This window comes from Bombina bombina, chromosome 6, assembly GCF_027579735.1.
Source record: "Bombina bombina isolate aBomBom1 chromosome 6, aBomBom1.pri, whole genome shotgun sequence".
Taxonomy (NCBI): domain Eukaryota; kingdom Metazoa; phylum Chordata; class Amphibia; order Anura; family Bombinatoridae; genus Bombina; species Bombina bombina.
Genome location: NC_069504.1, coordinates 257493697 through 257514270, shown reverse-complemented (window position 1 = coordinate 257514270; position 20574 = coordinate 257493697). Strand labels below are relative to the sequence as shown.

At 38.3% G+C, this 20574-nt stretch overlaps 1 protein-coding gene across 2 annotated transcripts in view; it reads left to right on the top strand.

The window, feature by feature from the left end:
- CNOT2 (CCR4-NOT transcription complex subunit 2) overlaps positions 1-20574 on the top strand; it is a 644096-nt gene that overhangs the window by 514385 nt on the left and 109137 nt on the right. For both annotated transcript variants that reach the window (XM_053716789.1, XM_053716790.1), the window contains exon 10: positions 7986-8142. In XM_053716789.1, the coding sequence (XP_053572764.1) occupies positions 7986-8142 (157 nt within the window). The remainder of the gene's footprint in view (positions 1-7985; positions 8143-20574) is intronic.

The following is a 20574-nucleotide window of genomic DNA, read 5'->3' as shown; positions in this document are numbered from 1 at the left end:
AGCATTTAGGTGCCAAATAATGTGGGCGTCTTATTTGGCGCTAAAAAATAAGGGCGTCGCTTTTGTCTCCACATGTCTCCACATTATTTAAGTCTTTTTTTTTCAGTGCTTCTGGTTGCTAGAAGCTTGTTCTTTGGCATTTTTTCCCATTCCTGAAACTGTCATTTAAGGAATTTGATCAATTTTGCTTTATATGTTGTTTTTTCTCTTACATATTGCAAGATGTCTCACGTTGCATCTGAGTCAGAAGATACTACAGGAAAATCGCTGTCTACTGCTGGAGCTACCAAGCTAAGTGTATCTGCTATAATTTTTGGTATCTGTTTCTCCAGCTGTTGTTTGTATTGCATGTCATGACAAACTTATTAATGCAGATAAAATTTCCTTTAGTACTGTTACATTACCTGTTGCTGTTCCGTCAACATCTAATTTTCAGAGTGTTCCTGATAAACATAAGAGATTTTATTTTTTAATCCATTAAGAAGGCTATGTCTGTTATTTCTCCTTCTAGTTTACATAAAAGTCTTTTAAAACTTCTCTTTTTTTAGATGAATTTTTAAATGAACATCATCATTCTGATACTGATAATGGTTCTTCTGGTTCAGAGGTTTCTGTCTCAGAGGTTGATGCTGATAAATCTTTGTATTTGTTCAAGATGGAATTTATTCGTTCTTTATTTAAAGAAGTATTAATTGCATTAGAAATAGAGGATTCTGGTCCTCTTGATTCTAAATCTAAACGTTTAAATAAGGTTTTTAAATCTCCTGTAGTTATTCCAGAAGTGTTTAATCTCCCTGATGCTATTTCTGAAGTAATTTCCAGGGAATGGAATAATTTGGGTAATTCTTTTACTCCTTCTAAACGTTTAAGCAATTATATCCTGTGCCATCTGACAGATTAGAGGTTTTTTTGGGACAAAATCCCTAAGGTTATGGGGCTGTCTCTACTCCTGCTAAATGTGCTACTATTCCTACGGCAGATAGTAATTCATTTAAGGATCCTTTAGATAAGAAAATTGAATCCTTTCTAAGAAAAGCTTACTTATGTTCAGGTAATCTTCTTAGACTTGCTATATTTTTAGCGGATGTTGCTGCAGCTTCAACTTTTTGGTTAGAAGCTTTAGCGCAACAAGTAACAGATCATAATTTTATAGCATTATTATTATTCTATAACATGCTAATAATTTTATTGGTGATACCATCTTTTGATATCATTAGAGTTGATGTCAGGTATATGTCTCTAGCTATTTTAGCTAGAAAAGCTTTATGGATTAAACTTGGAATACTGATATGTCTTCTAAGTCAACTTTGCTTTCCCTTTCTTTCCAGGGTAATAAATTATTATTTCAACTGTTTCTGGAAGGAAGGGAACTTTTTTACCAAAGGATAAAAAATCTAAGGTAAATTTAGGTCTAATGATCATTTCGTTCCTTTCCTCACAATAAGGAACAAAAGCCTGATCCTTCATTCTCAGGAGCGGTATCAGTTTGGAAACTATTTCCAGTTTGGAATATATCCAAGCCTTTTAGAAAACCTATAGCCAGCTCCTAAGTACCCATGAAGGTGCGGACCTTATTCCAGCTCAGCTGGTATGAGGCAGATTACGTTTTCTTCAAAGAAATTTTGATCAATTCCGTTCTCAATTTCTGGTTTCAGAACATTGTTTCAGAAAGGTACAGAATTGGCTTCAGTTAAGGCCTCCTGCTAAGAGATTTTTTTCTTTCCCGTGTCCCAGTTAACACAGCAAAGGCTCAGCATTTCTGAAATGTGTTTCAGATCTAGAGTTGGCTGGAGTAATTATGCCAGTTCCAGTTCTGGAACAGGGGCTGGGGTTTTATTTTATCTCTTCATTGTACTAAAGAAGGTCAATTCCTTCAGACCAGTTTCGGATCTATCAATATTGAATCGTTATGTAAGGATACCAACATTCAAGATGGTTACTGTAGGACTGTCCTGCCTTTTGTTTAGCAAGGGCATTATATGTCTACAATAGATTTACAGGATGTGTATCTACATATTCCGATTCATCCAGATCACTTTTTGTGTCTGAGATTCTCTTTTTAGACAAGCATTACCAGTTTTGTGGTTCTACCGTTTGGCCTAGCCTCAGTTCCAAGAATTTTTTTCAAAGGTTCTCGGTGCCCTTCTTTCTGTAATCAGAGAACAGGGTTTTTTGGTATTTCCTTATTGGACAATATCTGGGTACTTGCTCAGTCTTCTCATTTTCGAAGAATCTCATACGAATCGACTTGTGTTGTTTCTTCAAGTTCATGGTTGGAGGTTCAATTTACCAATCAGTTCATTGATTCCTCAGACAAGTGTAACCTTTTTAGGTTTCTAGAATAGATTCAGTGTCTATGACTCTGTCCTTGTCAGACAAGAGAAGTTTAACATTGATATCAGCTTGTCAAAACCTTCAGTCACAATCATTCCCTTTGGTAGCCTTATGCATGGAAATTTTAGGTCTTAGGACTGCCGCATCAGATGCGATCTCCTTTGCTCGTTTTCACATGCGACCTCTTCAGCTCTGTATGCTGAACCAATGGTGCAGGGATTACTCAAAGATATCTCAATTAATATCTTTAAACCGATTATACGACACTCTCTGACATGGTGGGCAGATCACCATCGTTTAGTTCAGGGGGCTTCTTTGTTCTTCCGACCTGGACTATAATCTCAACAGATGCAAGTCTTACAGGTTGGGGAGCTGTGTGGGGGTATCTGACGGCACAAGGGGTTTGGGAATCTCAGGAGGTGAGATTTCCGATCAATATTTTGGAACTCCGTGCAATTTCAGAGCTCTTCAGTCTTGGCCTCTTCTGAAGAGAGAGTTGTTCATTTGTTTTCAGATAGACAATGTCACAACTGTGGCATACATCAATCATCAAGGAGGGACTCACAGTCCTCTGGCTATGAAAGAAGTATCTCGAATTTTGGTTTGGGCGGAATCCAGCTCCTGTCTAATCTCTGCGGTTCATATCCCAGGTATGGACAATTGGAAGCGGATTATCTCAGTCGCCAAACGTTGCACCTGGGCGAATGGTCTTCACCCAGAGATATTTCCTCAGATTGTTCAAATGTGGGAACTCTCAGAAATAGATCTGATGGCTTCTCATCTAAACAAGAAACTTCCCTGGTATCTGTCCGGATCCAGGGATCCTCGGGCGGAGGCAGTGGATGCATTATCTCTTCCTTACAAGTGTCATCCTGCCTATATCTTTCCGCCTCTAGTTCTTCTTCCAAGGGTATTCTTAATATTCTAAAGGAATGCTCGTTTGTCCTGCTGGTAGCTCCAGCATGGCCTCACAGGTTTTGGTATGCGGATCTTGTCCGGATGGCCTCTTGCCAGCTGTGGACTCTTCCGTTAAGATCAGTCTTTCTGTCTCAAGGTTCTTTTTTCCATCAGGATCTCAAAACCTTAATTTTAAGGTGTGGAGTTTGAACGCTTGATTCTTGGTCAAAGAGGTTTCTCTGACTCTGTGATTGATACTATGTGACAGGCTCGTAAATCTGTATCTAGAGAGATATATTATAGAGTCTGGAAGACTTATATTTCTTCAGGATGGTTTAGATAAGGTTTGTCCGCAAGTTTCTTGAAAGACAAATCTCTGCTCTTTCTGTTCTTTTTCACAGAAGGATTGCTAATCTTCCTGATATTCATTGTTTTGTACAAGCTTTGGTTCGTATAAAACCTGTCATTAAGTCAATTTCTCCTCTTTGGAGTTTGAATTTGGTTCTGGGGGCTCTTCAAGCTTCTCCTTTTGAACCCATGCATTCTTTGGTCGTTATATTACTTTCTTGGAAAGTTTTGTTTCTTTTGGCCATTTCTTCTGCCAGAAGAGTCTCTGAATTATCTACTCTTTTTTGTGAGTCTCCTTTTCTGATTTTGCATCAGGATAAGGCGGTGCTGCGAACTTCTTTTGAATTTTTTACCTAAGGTTGTGAATTCTAACAACATTAGTAGAGAAATTGTGGTTCCTTCATTATGTCCTAATCCTATGAATTCTAAGGAGAAATCATTGCATTCTTTGGATGCTGTTAGAGCTTTGTATTATTATGTTGAAGCTACTAAGTCTTTCCGAAAGACTTCTAGTCTATTTGTCATCTTTTCCGGTTCTAGAAAAGACCAGAAAGCTTCTGCCATTTCTTTGGCATCTTGGTTGAAATCTTTATTTTATCATGCCTATGTTGAGTCGGGTAACACTCCGCCTCAAAGGATTACAGCTCATTCTACTAGGTCAGTTTCTACTTCCTGGGCGTTTAAGAATGAAGCTTCGGTTGATCAGATTTGCAAAACAGCAACTTGGTCCTCTTTGCATACTTTTACTAAATTCTACCATTTTGATGTGTTTTCTTCTTCTGAAGCAGTTTTTGGTAGAAACGTACTTCAGGCAGTGGTTTCAGTTTGAATCTTCTGCTTATGTTTTTTCATTAAAATTTTATTCTGGGTGTGGATTATTTTCAGCAGGAATTGGCTGTCTTTATTTTATCCCTCCCTCTCTAGTGACTCTTGTGTGGAAAGATCCACATCTTGGGTAATCATTATCCCATACGTCACTAGCTCATGGACTCTTGCTAATTACATGAAAGAAAACATAATTTATGTAAGAACTTACCTGATAAATTCATTTCTTTCATATTAGCAAGAGTCCATGAGGCCCACCCTTTTTGTGGTGGTTTTGATTTTTTTGTATAAAGCACAATTATTCCAATTCCTTATTTTATATGCTTTCGCACTTTTTTCTTATCACCCCACTTCTTGGCTATTCGTTAAACTGAATTGTGGGTGTGGTGAGGGGTGTATTTATAGGCATTTTAAGGTTTGGGAAACTTTGCCCCTCCTGGTAGGAATGTATATCCCATACGTCACTAGCTCATGGACTCTTGCTAATATGAAAGAAATGAATTTATCAGGTAAGTTCTTACATAAATTATGTTTTTATATGCTTTCGCACTTTTTTATCACCCCACTTCTTGGCTATTCGTTAAACTGAATTGTGGGTGTGGTGAGGGGTGTATTTATAGGCATTTTGAGGTTTGGGAAACTTTGCCCCTCCTGGTAGGAATGTATATCCCATACGTCACTAGCTCATGGACTCTTGCTAATATGAAAGAAATGAATTTATCAGGTAAGTTCTTACATAAATTATGTTATTTGGACCACTCAGTTAAGCATTATTATTTGGACCACTCAGTTGACATCATAGACTCATTACTCTTAGGAAGTTTTAAGGTTATATTTGTTTGTTTTTACCGGAACCGGAAATGAGGTATTTGTGAACCACTTCCGGTTAGTGTCAACCGGATGTTTTGACATAGTCACTTCCGGTTTCGGTTTCTACTTGTTTGCAAGAGTCTGATATACCAATGCCAATGTAGGTGATACGTGCTAAGTGATGGAACATATATAAATGTAAAAGTGGGGTCAAATCTATGCACAATCTGGTCTGTTATCACATCTAAGGGAAAATCGAGTGTTAGAAAAATACATATAATAAACACATGGCCATATCTACAAAGTGTTAAATAGGTCTTAGATAATATTGGAGGATAAATAATCCTGTAAAATTACAATATTAAAATATTAAAATGATAAATAAATACATATAAAAATGAGATAAAAACACATCTATGACAGGGATATGTAGACCTTCTCTAATGGAGGGATAGGTTAGTGGTAGGAGAAATGGAGGACATACAAACTCCATCGTTATCAAACATGGGTAACTTATAGTGTGTCGATTAACTATAATTAAAATATAATTACCCATATTGGAAAGTGAACGTGTCAGAACAATCTGAGGAAGAGGGTAACCCAGTGCCAGTGGTGAATAATATAACCTTAAAACTTCCTAAGAGTAATGAGTCTATGATGTCAACTGAGTGGTCCAAATAATAATGCTTAACTGAGTGGTCCAAATAATAATACCAGACTCTTGCAAACACGTAGAAACCGGAAGTGACGATTTCAAAACATCCGGTTGACACTAACTGGAAGTGGTTCACGAATACCTCATTTCTGGTTCCGGTAACAACAAACAAAGCCGAAGTCATGATGATATCGAAGACAATAGTCTGATACTAAGATACAGAGTATGTCATATGCAAAATTATGAGGCTTTAATTATATTACCCAATAGATCTACTAATACAAATATCCTATAAGAGTTTAACTTAGTATTTACAAATAAACAGGAAGTTAATATCGGTTATCTCATATCCGGTTCCGGGTCAAATGGTAAATCTTTTGGCGCCAAAAAGAGACATATTCATTGGTCATATGAGGTATTTAAGGAGCACTCTCACCATACCATAATATAGTCTTGAAAAAGGCCCACATATAGGGCCGAAACGCGTTGACAGTTTATGGTGAGCTTCTTTTCAGTTGTTTATTCTTTACATATAGCTGTATTGCACGGTTTTTCATCACATATTATTTGCACCTATAACTTTTGGAATATTATTTTCACTAACATTGAGGAACTATTCACTCATATATCATTTGACTTTCATTCTTATACCACTTGGATGATATCAGACTTTTGGATTACATCGCTTTCATCACTTAAGTTATTCGTTTGATCACTAATCAATTTTTGTGTATTTTTTTGTGTATATTTATACACACACATAGAAGCTTCTTTTGCACATCATTTTTGTATTTTTATATATTTTTTATGCTTTTTTCACATATTTTTGTATTTTTAATTTTTTACATTTTTTATTAAGTTCACAGGACTCCACAATCCTTTTCACATTTATGGTATCTCATCAATTTTTTCTATTATTTTTTCACATTTGATACATCCATGGACTAATTATCCATTATATTAACATTGATTCTCAACTTTTTATATATTAATGTTCACCTGCTTTTAGATTGCTGTTATTAATTTTTGAACTGCATCTTGGTTTTATATTCATGCATTTTTTAGTATTACTATGTTTATCATGGATCCATGAATTTTAATTGTATGTTTCAACATTAAATCATATTGTTAAATATTTCATTTTAAATTATACCTTTTTAGTATCATTGTCTATTAAACACACTATTTCTATTTATCTGGCGCTCCTTAGCATTTCATTATATCATACACTCATTTCTTACTAGGGACAGCTAAGGACCCTTTGCTTATAGGAGCCGCAGATAACCAATTTGGTCGAGCGCTTATAGACATCGATTTAACACATTAATATTTTTGCTGCCTCATAAGTTTGATTAACATTTGTGAAGCCCTGCTGGTATATGTTAATATTATAAATTTATGATTTAGACCTAACTATTTCTGCAGAATTGTTATAATGCAAAAGGAAATAAGCTTTCCCTATAACATAAAGGCATTAGAGAGACACATCTTTTGTTCTTGATATTTTTACATGAATTTCATGAGTGGAACAGTAGTCTTGCTGGCATAAAATGCTAAAATCACAAAGCTTTTAAATCAAACCTAGTCCTTTTAAGGTTTCAATCTCCATTTATCTATATGTGTGATGTGCTTTTTACCATTGATGTTTGTTTATTTTAAATTGTTAAGCACATTGTCTTTTTTAAGGGCCTGTTACAGTCTGTTAAATGTATATAAATCTGTGAAATGAGCTGTATTATGTTGGAACATTTTATTATTGCTCTTTCATTTGCACATAACTATGTTTATCCCCTGAAAGGGGGTCTGGAGCATGCATTTACATTCCTGAGCTGAAAAAGGCCTTTGATTTGTGGCTACACACATACGTTGTTTGTGATTGGCTCACTGTACTTGTTTAGTTCAGGATCTCAAGTGCATTGTTGCTCAGGAGCTGTCTGATAACTCTAATCACATAGTTATAGGCAAACAATAATGAGGTGTGTAATTACATTAGATAATTTTCTTAATACACTTATGTCCCTTTAATTGTGTTTGTTGCTTTGTATCACCGTGGGATGTTTAAAAAGAAGTATATATAGCAATCCTCGCTATGTTCCCTTAATATCCTTTTATCCAGGCCGAGTAACAAACATTCCTCAAGGCATGGTGACAGATCAGTTTGGCATGATTGGTTTGTTAACGTTCATCAGGGCAGCGGAAACAGACCCAGGAATGGTACATCTTGCATTAGGAAGTGACTTGACAACGCTAGGTCTCAATCTCAATTCCCCTGAGTAAGTTAACTCCTTATTAACTTCATCTTTTGAGGGTTTTGTGTGTATATTATATGGGGGTGAGTAATTTTTATGCAAGAGGTGTTTTGATGAGGCGTAAAGATTCTTTTCCATGTTCGACTGATGTTGAAGGGGAAAGAGAAGAAAAACTTTAATTACTCATATTGCTTAAAGCCATTTTCTAATTTTAATTAGATGTGCTTTTAAGGAACCAACATAGATTTGACATTGCAAAAAGATTTCCTTAAAGGGACACTAAACTAAAAGACAATATGCATAATAAATATCTAATATTAAAGTTTGCCTTAAAGGGACACTGAACCTAAATTTTTTCTTTCATGTCTCAGATAGATCATGCAATTTTAAGCAACTTTCTAATGTACTCCTATTATCAATTTTTCTTTGTTCTCTTGCTATCTTTATTTAAAAAGCAGGAATATGATGCATAGGAGCCGGCCCATTTTTGGTTGAGAACCTGGGTTATGCTTGCTTATTGGTGGGTAAATGTCAGCCTCCAATAAGCAAGCGCTATCCATGGTGCTGAACCTAAAATGGTCTGGCTGCTAAGATTTGCATTCCTGATTTTAAAATAAAGGTAGCAAGAGAACGAAGAACAATTGATAATAGGAGTAAATTATAAAGTTGCTTAAAATTTCATGTTCTATCTGAATCGTGAAAGAAAAAATTTGGGTTCAGTGTCCCTTTAAGGCAAACTTTAATATTAGATATTTATTATGCATATTGTTATTTTTTAAGATGCACAGTTTTGATTGATTAAACTTGCTGCCTTTCTTATTAATTGACCCTAAAAAAACCTGCTGTTATTGCATTTAAGGATCCACGCTTAACTGTTATACAATATGTGCTTTCAAAATGAGCAAGCTTGTTATATTAGGCGAGAGACACACGAAAAAAATATAAAATTGATGGGAGAAATACTGAGCATTTAAAAAGAAGTTCCCATATAGAAACCTATGTATCTTACATATTAATGACTTTTAACTGGGCAATGAAATAAGTGTTTATCAACTACTTGAAATATTCCAAAATTTAGTGACTTCATTACTTCAACGTAGGTGATTCAGTGACTTTGACTGTTTACTGACCAGCTCAAGCAATGAAACACTTAAAGGGAAATTAAACCCAAAATTTTTCTTTCATGATTCAGATAGAGAATGCAATTTTAAACAACATTCCAATATGCTTCTTTTATCTAGTCTGCTTCATTCTTTGGGTATCCTTTGTTGAAGAAATAGCAATGCACATGGGTGAGCCAATCACACAAGGCATCTGTGTGTGGCCACCAATCAGCAGATACTAAGACTATTTGTATATGCTTTTCAACAATGGATAGCAAGAGAATGAAGCAACTGTAAATTGGAAAGTTGTTTAAAATCGCATTGTCTTTCTAAATCATGAAATAAAAAATGTGGGTTTCATGTCCCTTTAAACTCCATTATGTTAGTTTTACTTTAAAAACATCTAAAATATTGAGAGCTGACTGACTGATTTCAGTGTTACCTAAGCAGAGCTCTGCTTATATCCTACTAGCTCTCATTGGCAATGGGACTCATTCTACCCAGCTTTTTCAGCATTGTTTGTAAGAGCTTATCTGTACCCATTTGAATAGGCTTTGTATGAATATCAAACTAGACGTTTTATGGTATATGGGGGCTTTTCATTTGTCCAGAAAACTAAATGAATTGGGCCTGCAGGACAAAGGTAAAATATATGTAACTTACACCTTCTGTCCAAACAAAACGTAAAAATAATAGCAGCCAAATCTATTTATCTCTTGTAAAGATCTACTTGTCCTAACACTCAAGTTCAACAAGTTAGACCCCTTGCCTTTCAGCCACTTAGTCTGCCACAAACCCACTTCAAACCTCCGATCAGACAACAGGCCCTACAGTGCTTCTCTTGTAAGTCAATAACAAATCTCACCTCATAACCAAGGCCCTGCAGCACCTTCTTTCAGCTGTATGCATTCATCTGACTTCAGATCAGGGTGTGGAAATCCCCCCCCCCCTCTTGAAAATATTGTTGTGGGAAAAAATATTTGAACTAAATAGACCGTGGCACTGCAGACCCACTGTTTGCCACATGCCCATATCAGAGCTCATGTTAGACACCTATCCCTGAAACTCTTCCCCTCTTTCAGCCACAGGGTTGAATGAAAATGCTGGTTGAACGAAACCATGAGAGCAATGGCGACAACTGATATAGATATATAAGCTGTAGCACTTTACTATGGGCCAGGTTACGAGTGACGCGCTAACAGTTACGCGCAAGCTCTATTGGGTTTATCGCGGCTGTTTGCATGCGGCGGCAAGAGCGCTCATATTACAAGTTGAAAGTAAATGCAAATGCGTGAATGATAACTGCAACCTCAGAGCTCTGGTCAACTGTTAAGCGAAACAAAAAAGTGTCACAAATCACATCAAAAATACATTACAAAGTATAGTTAGACTCATAACACATAATTATTGGAAAAAATATTGCATGAAAAAATTATAATGGCTCAAAGATAAGAGATCTCATGTGTTGGTTAAAAAGAAGAAAGGCATATACATATCGGGTTAGCGCACTTGAGAATATGCGATCGTGTTTGCACGCGAGTAGGATATGTTAGGTTTTGTTCCACTTTTCATGTTCCATTGAAGTCTATGTGGGAATATGTTAACACGGTGGCAATATCTGAAGTTTAACTTTCTGCGTAAGTCGGGATAGTGCATGAGCGAAAACTTTAACTTGTTATACGAGTGCTATCTGCCACATGCAAACATCTTACTTCTAGTGGAGTTAATGCACAAGCGATAAATAGTGCTCCACTCGTAATCTAGCCCAGTGTGTGTTTAAAACCCCCCAATTATAGTCATGTGACGTGCTAATTTGTTAGCATTAAAGGGACACTGAACCTAAATTTTTTCTTTCATGATTCAGATAGAGCATGCAATTTTAAGCAACTTTCTAATTTACTCCTATTATCGATTTTTCTTTGTTCTCTTGCTATCTTTATTTGAAAAATGCCTCTAAGCTTTTTTTTTTGTTCACACCCTGGACAGCACTCAGTTATTGGTCGGTTAGAACAACCCAGGTTGTTCACCAAAAATGGGCCAGCATCTAAACTTATATTCTTGCTTTTCAAATATAGATACCAAGAGGCTGAAGAAAATATGATAATAGGAGTAAATTAGAAAGTTGCTTAAAATTGCATGCTCTATTTGAATCACGAAAGAAAAAAAATTTGGGTTCAGTATCCCTTTATATATCTCTTTATATCTCAAAATAGCGCAATACTATTATTTATTTTTCAACTTTTACGGGGTTTTAGTAGGTTAACATTTGTATTTACCTTTTGAGTATTATTAATCATTTTTATATTTGGTTCTGAATCGTTAGTTTATGTTTAGGGGCAATAAATTCTGTATTTGTCTAAGGCTTAAAGGGAGATAAAACCAAACTTTTTAATTTATTTCTTTTATCAATTTTGCTTCATTCTCATGGTATCTTTTGTTGAATCAGCAGCAATGCACTACTTGGAGCTAGCAGAGCACATTGCTAAGCCAATAAAAAGAGGCATGTATGTGCAACCAACAATCAGCAGCTAGCTTCCAGCTCCTTAGCCTACCTACAAAAGATACTGCGAGAACTAAGCAAATTAGATAATAGAAGTAAATGGAAAGTTGTTTAAAATTGTTTTTGGTGTCTAAATCATGAAAGAAAATGTTTGTGTTTCATGTCCCTTTAAGCAGTGAGGTTCAAGGGTGAGGTCAATAAGTGACTTAACACAATTGCATTGCTTTATTTAGTTATTTCCTAGTCAAAATTGAACAGGTTAGGTCTTAATATTTGTTATTAGTATGAATATTATGGAATTGACAAACTATTCATGATTTAGCATTGTCCTCATGCCTAAAAGTTCCATTTTATGATCTGTTTGACTTGTGTGGAATTAATAGCATGCTTTGTGTCATATGGACAGTGTCCTCTTGTTTGATGTGTATGTTGTATTTTTTCTTCCAAAAACAATTACCTGAACAAACGCCACTTTAAAACTAGCTGTAGTTTGATTGGCAGAAAAACCTACAAGCCAGCTGCGGCGTGAAGGCACATTTAACCGTTTTAATACTAAAATAAAATGTGTAATCATAGCTAAAATAGTACAATAATAGTTCTTTCTCTTGTAAGGTGTATCCAGTCCTCGGGTTCATCCATTACTTGTGGGATATTCTCCTTCCCAACAGGAAGTTGCAAGGGGACACCCACAGCAGAGCTGTCTATATAGCTCCTCCCCTAACTGCCACCCCCAGTCATTCTCTTGCAACTCTCGACATGAAAGGAAGTATCAAGAGATATGTGGTGACTTAGTGTAGTTTTACCTTCAATCAAGAGTTTGTTATTTTTAAACGGTACCGGCGTTGTTCTGTTTTACTCTCAGGCAGAAATTAGAAGAAGAATTCTGCCTTGAGGTTTGATGATCTTAGCGGTTTGTAACTAAGGTCCATTGCTCTTCTCACACATAACTGAAGAATATGGGAAAACTTCAGTTGGGGGAACGGTCTGCAGATTACCTGCTTTTAGGTATGTTCAGTATTTTTATTTCTAGAGAGATGAATAAGTTCTAGAAAATGCTGACAGAGCCTTGTGTATTTGAGGTAAACCTGATGCAGTGATTTAACAGCGACTGGGATCATGCTTACAAAACAGGGTAATACTCATGTTAATAATCATATTACTTAGTGACAAAACGTTTACATGATTTCATAAATAGGACGTTTTTTCTCTGAGGGAGATAAGTCTTTATTTGGGCCTAGTTTCCACATGGCTAGTCAGATACTCCTAGGAGTATTTTCATAAGGCCCCTCTGGCAGCCAGTACATGGTGGGAGGGGCCTATTTTAGTGCTCTAACTGCGCAGTTTTAATTCAGACTGAGACATCCAGCTTCCCTAGAGGAGTCCTCTGGCATCTGAGGACCATTTCAAAGGGGTTATTTCTGCTCACAATCGTTTTTGAGGGCAGGTAGGAGCCTCAGCAGAGCTGTGGCAAGGTGCTCAATTGACTTTTAACGTTTTTTAACGTTTTTCAATCCGGTTTGCGGCCTAAGGGGTTAATCATCCATTTGCAAGTGGGTGCAATGTTGCTTTAGTCCCTTACACACACTGTAAAAATTTCAAAGACTTTACTGTATTTTTACACTGTTTTGCAGTTTAAGTGCTGTTTTTTTTCTCTTAAAGGCACAGTAACGTTTTTGTTTAGTTGCTGTTTCACCTTTATTAAAGTGTTTTCCAAGCTTGCTTGTCTCATTACTAGTCTGTTAAACATGTCTGACATAGAGGAAACTCCTTGTTCAATATGTTTGAAAGCCATGGTGGAACCCCCTCTTAGAATGTGTACCAAATGTACTGATATTTCTATAAACTATAAAGACCATATGATGGCGCTTAAAGATTTATCTCCAGTGCCTGTTTACACTGTTTGCAGTGCCTGTTTACACTGATGTTTTTCCAGTCCCTAAGAGGTTTTAGGAAATTATTACTAAGGAATGGGATAGTCCAGGTGTGCCGTTCTCTCCCCCTCCTGCTTTCAAAAAGATGTTTCCCATAGATGCCGCCATAGACTCGTGGCAGACGGTTCCTAAGGTGGATGGAGCGGTCTCTACCCTAGCTGAGCGTACAACTATCCCCGTCGAGGACAGTTGTGCTTTCCTAGATCCTATGGATAAAAAATTGGAGGGTCTCCTTAAGAAAATTTTTATACATCAAGGATTTATTCTCCAGCCTCTTGCATGCATTGCCCCAGTTACTGCTGCAGCGGATTTTTGGTTTGAGTCTCTTGAGGAGGCTCTACAGGTGGAGACCCCGCTAGACGATATTCTAGACAGGATTAAAGTTCTTAAGTTAGCTAACTCCTTTATTTCTGACGCCATTTTTCATTTAGCCAAGCTAACGGCTAAGAATTTTTTTGGTTTTGCCATTTTGGCGCGTAGCGTGCTATGGCTTAAGTCCTGGTCAGCAGACGTTACTTCAAAGTCTAAGCTTCTTAACATCCCCTTCAAGGGACAGACCCTATTCGGGCCTGGTCTGAAGGAGATCATTTCTGATATTACTGGAGGAAAAGGTCACGCCCTTCCTCAGGATAGGTCCAATAAGTTAAGCACCAAACAGAATAATTTTCGTTCCTTTCGAAACTTCAAGAGTAGCGCAGCTTCAGTTTCCTCTAATGCAAAATAAGAGGCCAAGAAACCTGCGGCTGCCTCTAAGACAGCATGAAGGAGTAGCCCCCGATCCAGGACCGGATCTAGTAGGGGGCAGACATTCCCTCTTCGCCCTGGCTTGGGCAAGAGACGTCCAGGATCCCTGGGCATTAGAGATTGTTTCCCAGGGATATCTTCTGGACTTCAAAGCTTCATCTCCCAAGGGGAGATTTCATCTCTCACAATTATCTGTAAGCCAGATAAAGAGAGAGGCATTCTTACGTTGTGTTCAAGACCTACTGGTTATGGGAGTGATCCACCCAGTTCCAAGGGAGGTACAGGGGCAGGGCTTCTATTCAAATCTGTTTATAGTTCCCAAAAAAGAGGGAACTTTCAGACCAATCTTGGATCTCAAGATACTAAACAAATTTCTCAGGGTCCCATCCTTCAAGATGGAGACTATCCGAACCATCCTCCCTATGATCCAGGAGGGTCAATATATGACTACCGTGGACTTAAAGGATTATCTCCACATTCCGATTCACAAAGATCATCATCAGTTCCTCAGGTTCGCCTTCTTAGACAGGCATTACCAGTTTGTAGCTCTTCCCTCCGGGTTAGCCACGGCACCAAGAATCTTTACGAAGGTTCTAGGGTTCCTACTGGCGGTTCTAAGACCACGGGGCATAGCGGTGGCTCCTTACCTAGACGACATTCTGATACAGGCGTCGACTTTTCAAATCGCCAAGTCCCATACGGACGTTGTTCTGGCCTTTCTGAGGTCTCATGGGTGGAAGGTGAACGAAGAAAAGAGTTCTCTCTCCCCTCTCACAAGAGTTTCCTTCCTAGGAACACTGATAGATTCAGTAGAAATGAAAATTTTTCTGACAGAGGTCAGATTATCAAAGCTTCTAACTTCCTGCCGTGCTCTTCATTCCACTTCTCGGCCGTCAGTGGCTCAGTGTATGGAAGTAATCGGCCTAATGGTAGCGGCAATGGACATAGTTCCGTTTGCCCGCCTACATCTCAGACCACTGCAACTTTGCATGCTCAATCAGTGGAATGGGGACGACACAGATTTGTCCCCTCTGATAAATCTGGATCAAGAGACCAGGGATTCTCTTCTCTGGTGGTTATCTCGGGTCCATCTGTCCAGGGGAATGAGTTTCCGCAGGCCAGAGTGGACTATAGTGACGACAGATGCCAGCCTTCTGGGCTGGGGCGCGGTCTGGAACTCCCTGAAGGATCAGGGTTCATGGACTCAGGAGGAAGCCCTCCTTCCGATAAACATTCTGGAACTGAGAGCGATATTCAATGCTCTTCAGGCTTGGCCTCAACTAGCTGCGGTCAGGTTCATCAGATTTCAGTCAGACAATATCACGACTGTAGCCTATATCAACCATCAGGGGGGAACAAGAAGCCCCTTGGCAATGTTGGAGGTTTCAAAGATAATTCTATGGGCAGAGGTTCACTCTTGCCATCTCTCAGCTATCCATATCCCAGGAGTAGAGAACTGGGAGGCGGATTTTCTAAGTCGGCAGACTTTTCATCCGGGGGAGTGGGAGCTCCATCCGGAGGTATTTGCCCAGCTGATTCAACTATGGGGCAAACCAGAACTGGATCTGATGGCGTCTCGTCAGAACGCCATGCTTCCTTGTTACGGGTCCAGGTCAAGGGATCCCCAGGCAGCGCTGATAGATGCTCTAGCAGCGCCCTGGTTCTTCAGCCTGGCTTATGTGTTCCCAGCATTTCCTCTCCTCCCTCGTCTGATTGCCAAGATCAAGCAGGAGAGAGCTTCTGTGATTTTGATAGCACCTGCGTGGCCACGCAGGACTTGGTATGCAGATCTGGTGGACATGTCATCCTTTCCACCATGGACTCTGCCGCTGAGGCAGGACCTTCTACTCCAAGGTCCATTCAAACATCCAAATCTAATTTCTCTGCGGCTGACTGCTTGGAGATTGAACGCTTGATTTTGTCAAAACGTGGTTTCTCCGTGTCGGTCATTGATACCTTAATTCAGGCTCGAAAGCCTGTCACCAGGAAAATCTATCCTAAGATATGGTGTATATATCTTCATTGGTGTGAATCCAAGGGTTACTCATGGAGTAAAGTCAGGATTCCTAGGATATTATCCTTTCTCCAAGAAGGATTGGAGAAGGGATTGTCAGCTAGTTCCTTAAAGGGACAGATTTCTGCTCTGTCTATTCTTCTACAGAAGCGTCTGGCAGATGTTCCAGACGTTCAGGCGTTTTATCAGGCTTTAGTTAGAATCAAGCCTGTGTTTAAACCTGTTGCTCCACCATGGAGTTTAAATTTAGTTCTTAAAGTTCTTCAAGGGGTTCCGTTTGAACCTTTGCATTCCATAGATATCAAGCTTTTATCTTCGGCTCGTAGAGTTATCTGCCTTACAGTGTGATTCCCCTTATCTGATCTTCCATGCAGATAAGGTAGTTTTGCGTACCAAACCTGGGTTTCTTCCTAAGGTGGTATCTAATAAGGTCCGTCACTGTGTCCTAATCCTTCAAAGAAGGAACGTCTATTACACAATCTTGACGTGGTTCGTGCTTTAAAGTTTTATTTACAAGCTACTAAGGATTTTCGTCAAACATCTGCATTGTTTGCTGTCTACTCTGGACAGAGGAGAGGCCAAAAGGCTTCGGCATCTTCTCTTTCTTTTTGGCTGAGAAGCATAATCCGTTTAGCTTATGAGACTGCTGGCCAGCAGCCTCCTGCAAGAATTACAGCTCATTCCACTAGAGCGGTAGCTTCCAAATGGGCTTTTAAAAATGAGGCCTCTGTTGAACAGATTTGTAAGGCGGCGACTTGGTTTTCGCTTCATACTTTTTCTAAATTCTATAAATTTGATACTTTTGCTTCTTCGGAGGCTATTTTTGGGAGAAAGGTCTTACAGGCTGTGGTGCCTTCCGTTTAAGTTCCTGCCTTGTCCCTCCCTTCATCCGTGTCCTAAAACTTTGATATTGGTATCCCACAAGTAATGGATGAACCCGTGGACTGGATACACCTTACAAGAGAAAACAAAATTTATGCTTACCTGATAAATTTCTTTCTCTTGTGGTGTATCCAGTCCACGGCCCGCCCTGTCACTTTAAGGCAGGTGTTTTTTATTTTTAAACTACAGTCACCACTGCACCCTATAGTTTATCCTTTTTCTTGCTTGTCTTCGGTCGAATGACTTGGGGTGGCAGTTAGGGGAGGAGCTATATAGACAGCTCTGCTGTGGGTGTCCTCTTGCAACTTCCTGTTGGGAAGGAGAATATCCCACAAGTAATGGATGAACCCGTGGACTGGATACACCACAAGAGAGAGAAATTTATCTGGTAAGCATAAATTTAGTTTTTTTTTTTAAATGTATTTATAACATTTGACAGCAAATAGATTAATACAATATATCATTCACAATACATTGTATCTATTTTTATAGACAAAATAACCGTAATATTCATATTTTATAATTTTCAAGTACAATTGTAAACATAAGTATGACAAAATCATAATCTTAAACCATAATACTAATCACAATCATAATTATAGTTATCTCTGTCTTCCGTATTATTAATACCTATCAACTATTAGCCAATTTTTTCTCTCTAAGCAATTATTCTTCAGGACATATCCAGCATCCCCTCAGATTTTATTGACTTAAAGGGACAGTCAACACCAGAATTTTTCTTGTTTAAAAAGATAGATAATCCCTTTATTACCCATTCCCCAGTTTTGCATAAACAACACTGTTATAATAATACATGTTTTACCTCTAATTACCTTGTATCTATGCCTCTGCAGACTGCCCCCTTATTTCAGTTCTTTTGACAGACTTGCATTTTAGCCATTCAGTGCTCACTCCTCTGTAAATTCACGTGCGTGAGCTCAATGTTATCTATATGAAACACATGAACTAATGCCCTCTAGTGGTGAAAAACTGTCAAAATGCCTTCAGATTAGAGGCGGCCTTCAATGTCTAAGAAATTGGCATATGAACCTCCTAGGTTTAGCTTTCAACTAAGAAAACCAAAAGAGCAAAGCAAAATTGGTGATAAAAGTAAATTGGAAAGTTGTTTAAAATTACATGCCCTATTTGAATCGTGAAAGTTTTTTTTTTGTTTTTTTACTTGACTGTCCCTTTAAAAGTACTTTTAAATGGGAAAACAATATATTTCTGTTTAGAAATTTAGTGTAGAAAGAAGAGTCCATTTTTCCAAAATGTTTTTAACTGTAATTTCGGTTTCTATCAGAGCATCTAATTGTTTTTTCACAAAGTACTAATTTTTTTATCTTTGATTGTAAAGTCACAAAATACAATTTGAAAAATATTTAATTCCAGAGCTTCTTTTATAATCTTTCTTAAAGGGACAGTCTAGTAAAAAATAAACTTTCTTTCTAATGACACGGTGAGTCCACGGATCATCTTCAATTACCAGCAGGAGCACCATAGCAAAGCTGTTAAAGTGAATGTAAAGTTTCATCAAGTAGTGCCCGGTTTTTAAAAATACTATTAAAAACAGGGCCACTTTCATTGATGAAACTTTACATTGCACCATATTTGGTAGAAATACTTACCTCTTCGTCTTGAAAGCTGGAACGCTGATGTCGCTTCCCGCGCCCATCGCAAGTCTCTTCCTACGTCAGAAATGACGATTCCGGCCATCCTCCAATCACTGCGTTGCTTTAGGCAATGCTTCCTCGAGGGGGGGGTGCCGTGATTGGAGGATGCCGGAATCGGCATTGCTGACGTAGGAAGAGGCTTGCCACGGGCTGGAGCAGCTTTTAAGAAGAAGAGGTAAGTATTTCTACAAATATGGTGCAATGTAAAGTTTCATCAATGAAAGTGCCCCTGTTTTTAATAGTATTGTTAAAAACGAGGCACTACTTGATGAAACTTTATATTCATTTTAAGTATCACCGCCCTACCCACAATCCCCCAGTCATTCTCTTTGCCTGTAGTGCAAGGAGATGGTAAAGTTTAGGTGTCTGATCATAAGTTTTCTTCAATCAAGATTTTGATATTTTTAAGAAGAGTAAACTTACTCTGATCTTTATTGGGGTCTAGCCTTAGTCCATGTCAGTCTCTTCAGTAGGAAAGTGGTGGCTTTTGAGCACTTGAGAACTTGTGGTGTACAATCCTCACTGCGTTTTCTCAAGAATCTGCTGCCCTATCCAGAAAGCCTGAGTAGGTTTACTTGGTTTCTTTCTTTTGTCACAGGTCTATGTGAGGTGCTGCACCCTCTCAAACCAGGTGAGCTGTCCTGCTGCCAGACAGCATTTTCAGGTAAGTGCCATTTTAATTTTCTTTTACTAAGGAGAATACTGGCACTTGTTACAGCTAAGAAATGTCTTATAAAAAATGGGACTTTATTTATAAGACCTTCATGTTTGGGGTTTATTTAAGGCAGTTTTTGGCATTGATACTGTGAGGAGAGGGATTCATGGTGGCTCAGTGAGTTATGTCTGGTCCTACGGACTTTGGGTCATAAAAATGTCACTGTTTTAAGCCATTTTTCGGCAGTTAAGGCTCTGTAACCGCTAGGACCGTTCCGTAATTGAAAGGGGATGGTCCTTTGTTGAAGAGGTTTCGTTTTGGTGCGTTTTTAGTGCGACTGTACAGAGCTGTGACGTTGTAGTTGGTTGCTCCGATCTCCGTTTTCTCTGCGCTGCTGTTTTTCAAGTCCGGATTGTCTTTTCTGTGAGGGAAGCTGCAGGACAGGTAAGCACCTCAGTAAAGCTACTGAGGTGTATAGGTACCTGAGGTCTATTTGGTTTGTTACGCTAACACACAATTTTATTTAAAAACACAGTACACTATTATTTAGTTTTTTAATATTTATTTTTTCACTTTATCCTTATTTATTGCATATGATGGATCAAGAGGCCTTTCAAACCATTATCCCAGGTGAAGTTGCTGCTTGTCAGTTATGCTTTAATGCTCAGGTGGAACCCCCAGTTCCTTTTTGTTCCTCATGCATTGAGAGAACTTTTAAGTTATAGAGATAAAATATTTCGTTCGCCCTATGCAAAACTTTTTCAAGAGGAAATGTTGCTATATATTTCTGTATTGAGTTTATTTTAAGGATCCAATGGATAAAAAATTGGAGGCTTTACTAAAGAAGATGTATGTCCACCAGGGTCTACAATGGAAACCTGCGGTGTGTATTGCCACTGTTACCAGCGCTGTGGCTTAATGGTTTGATACATTGGCTGAATCTCTTCAGACGGA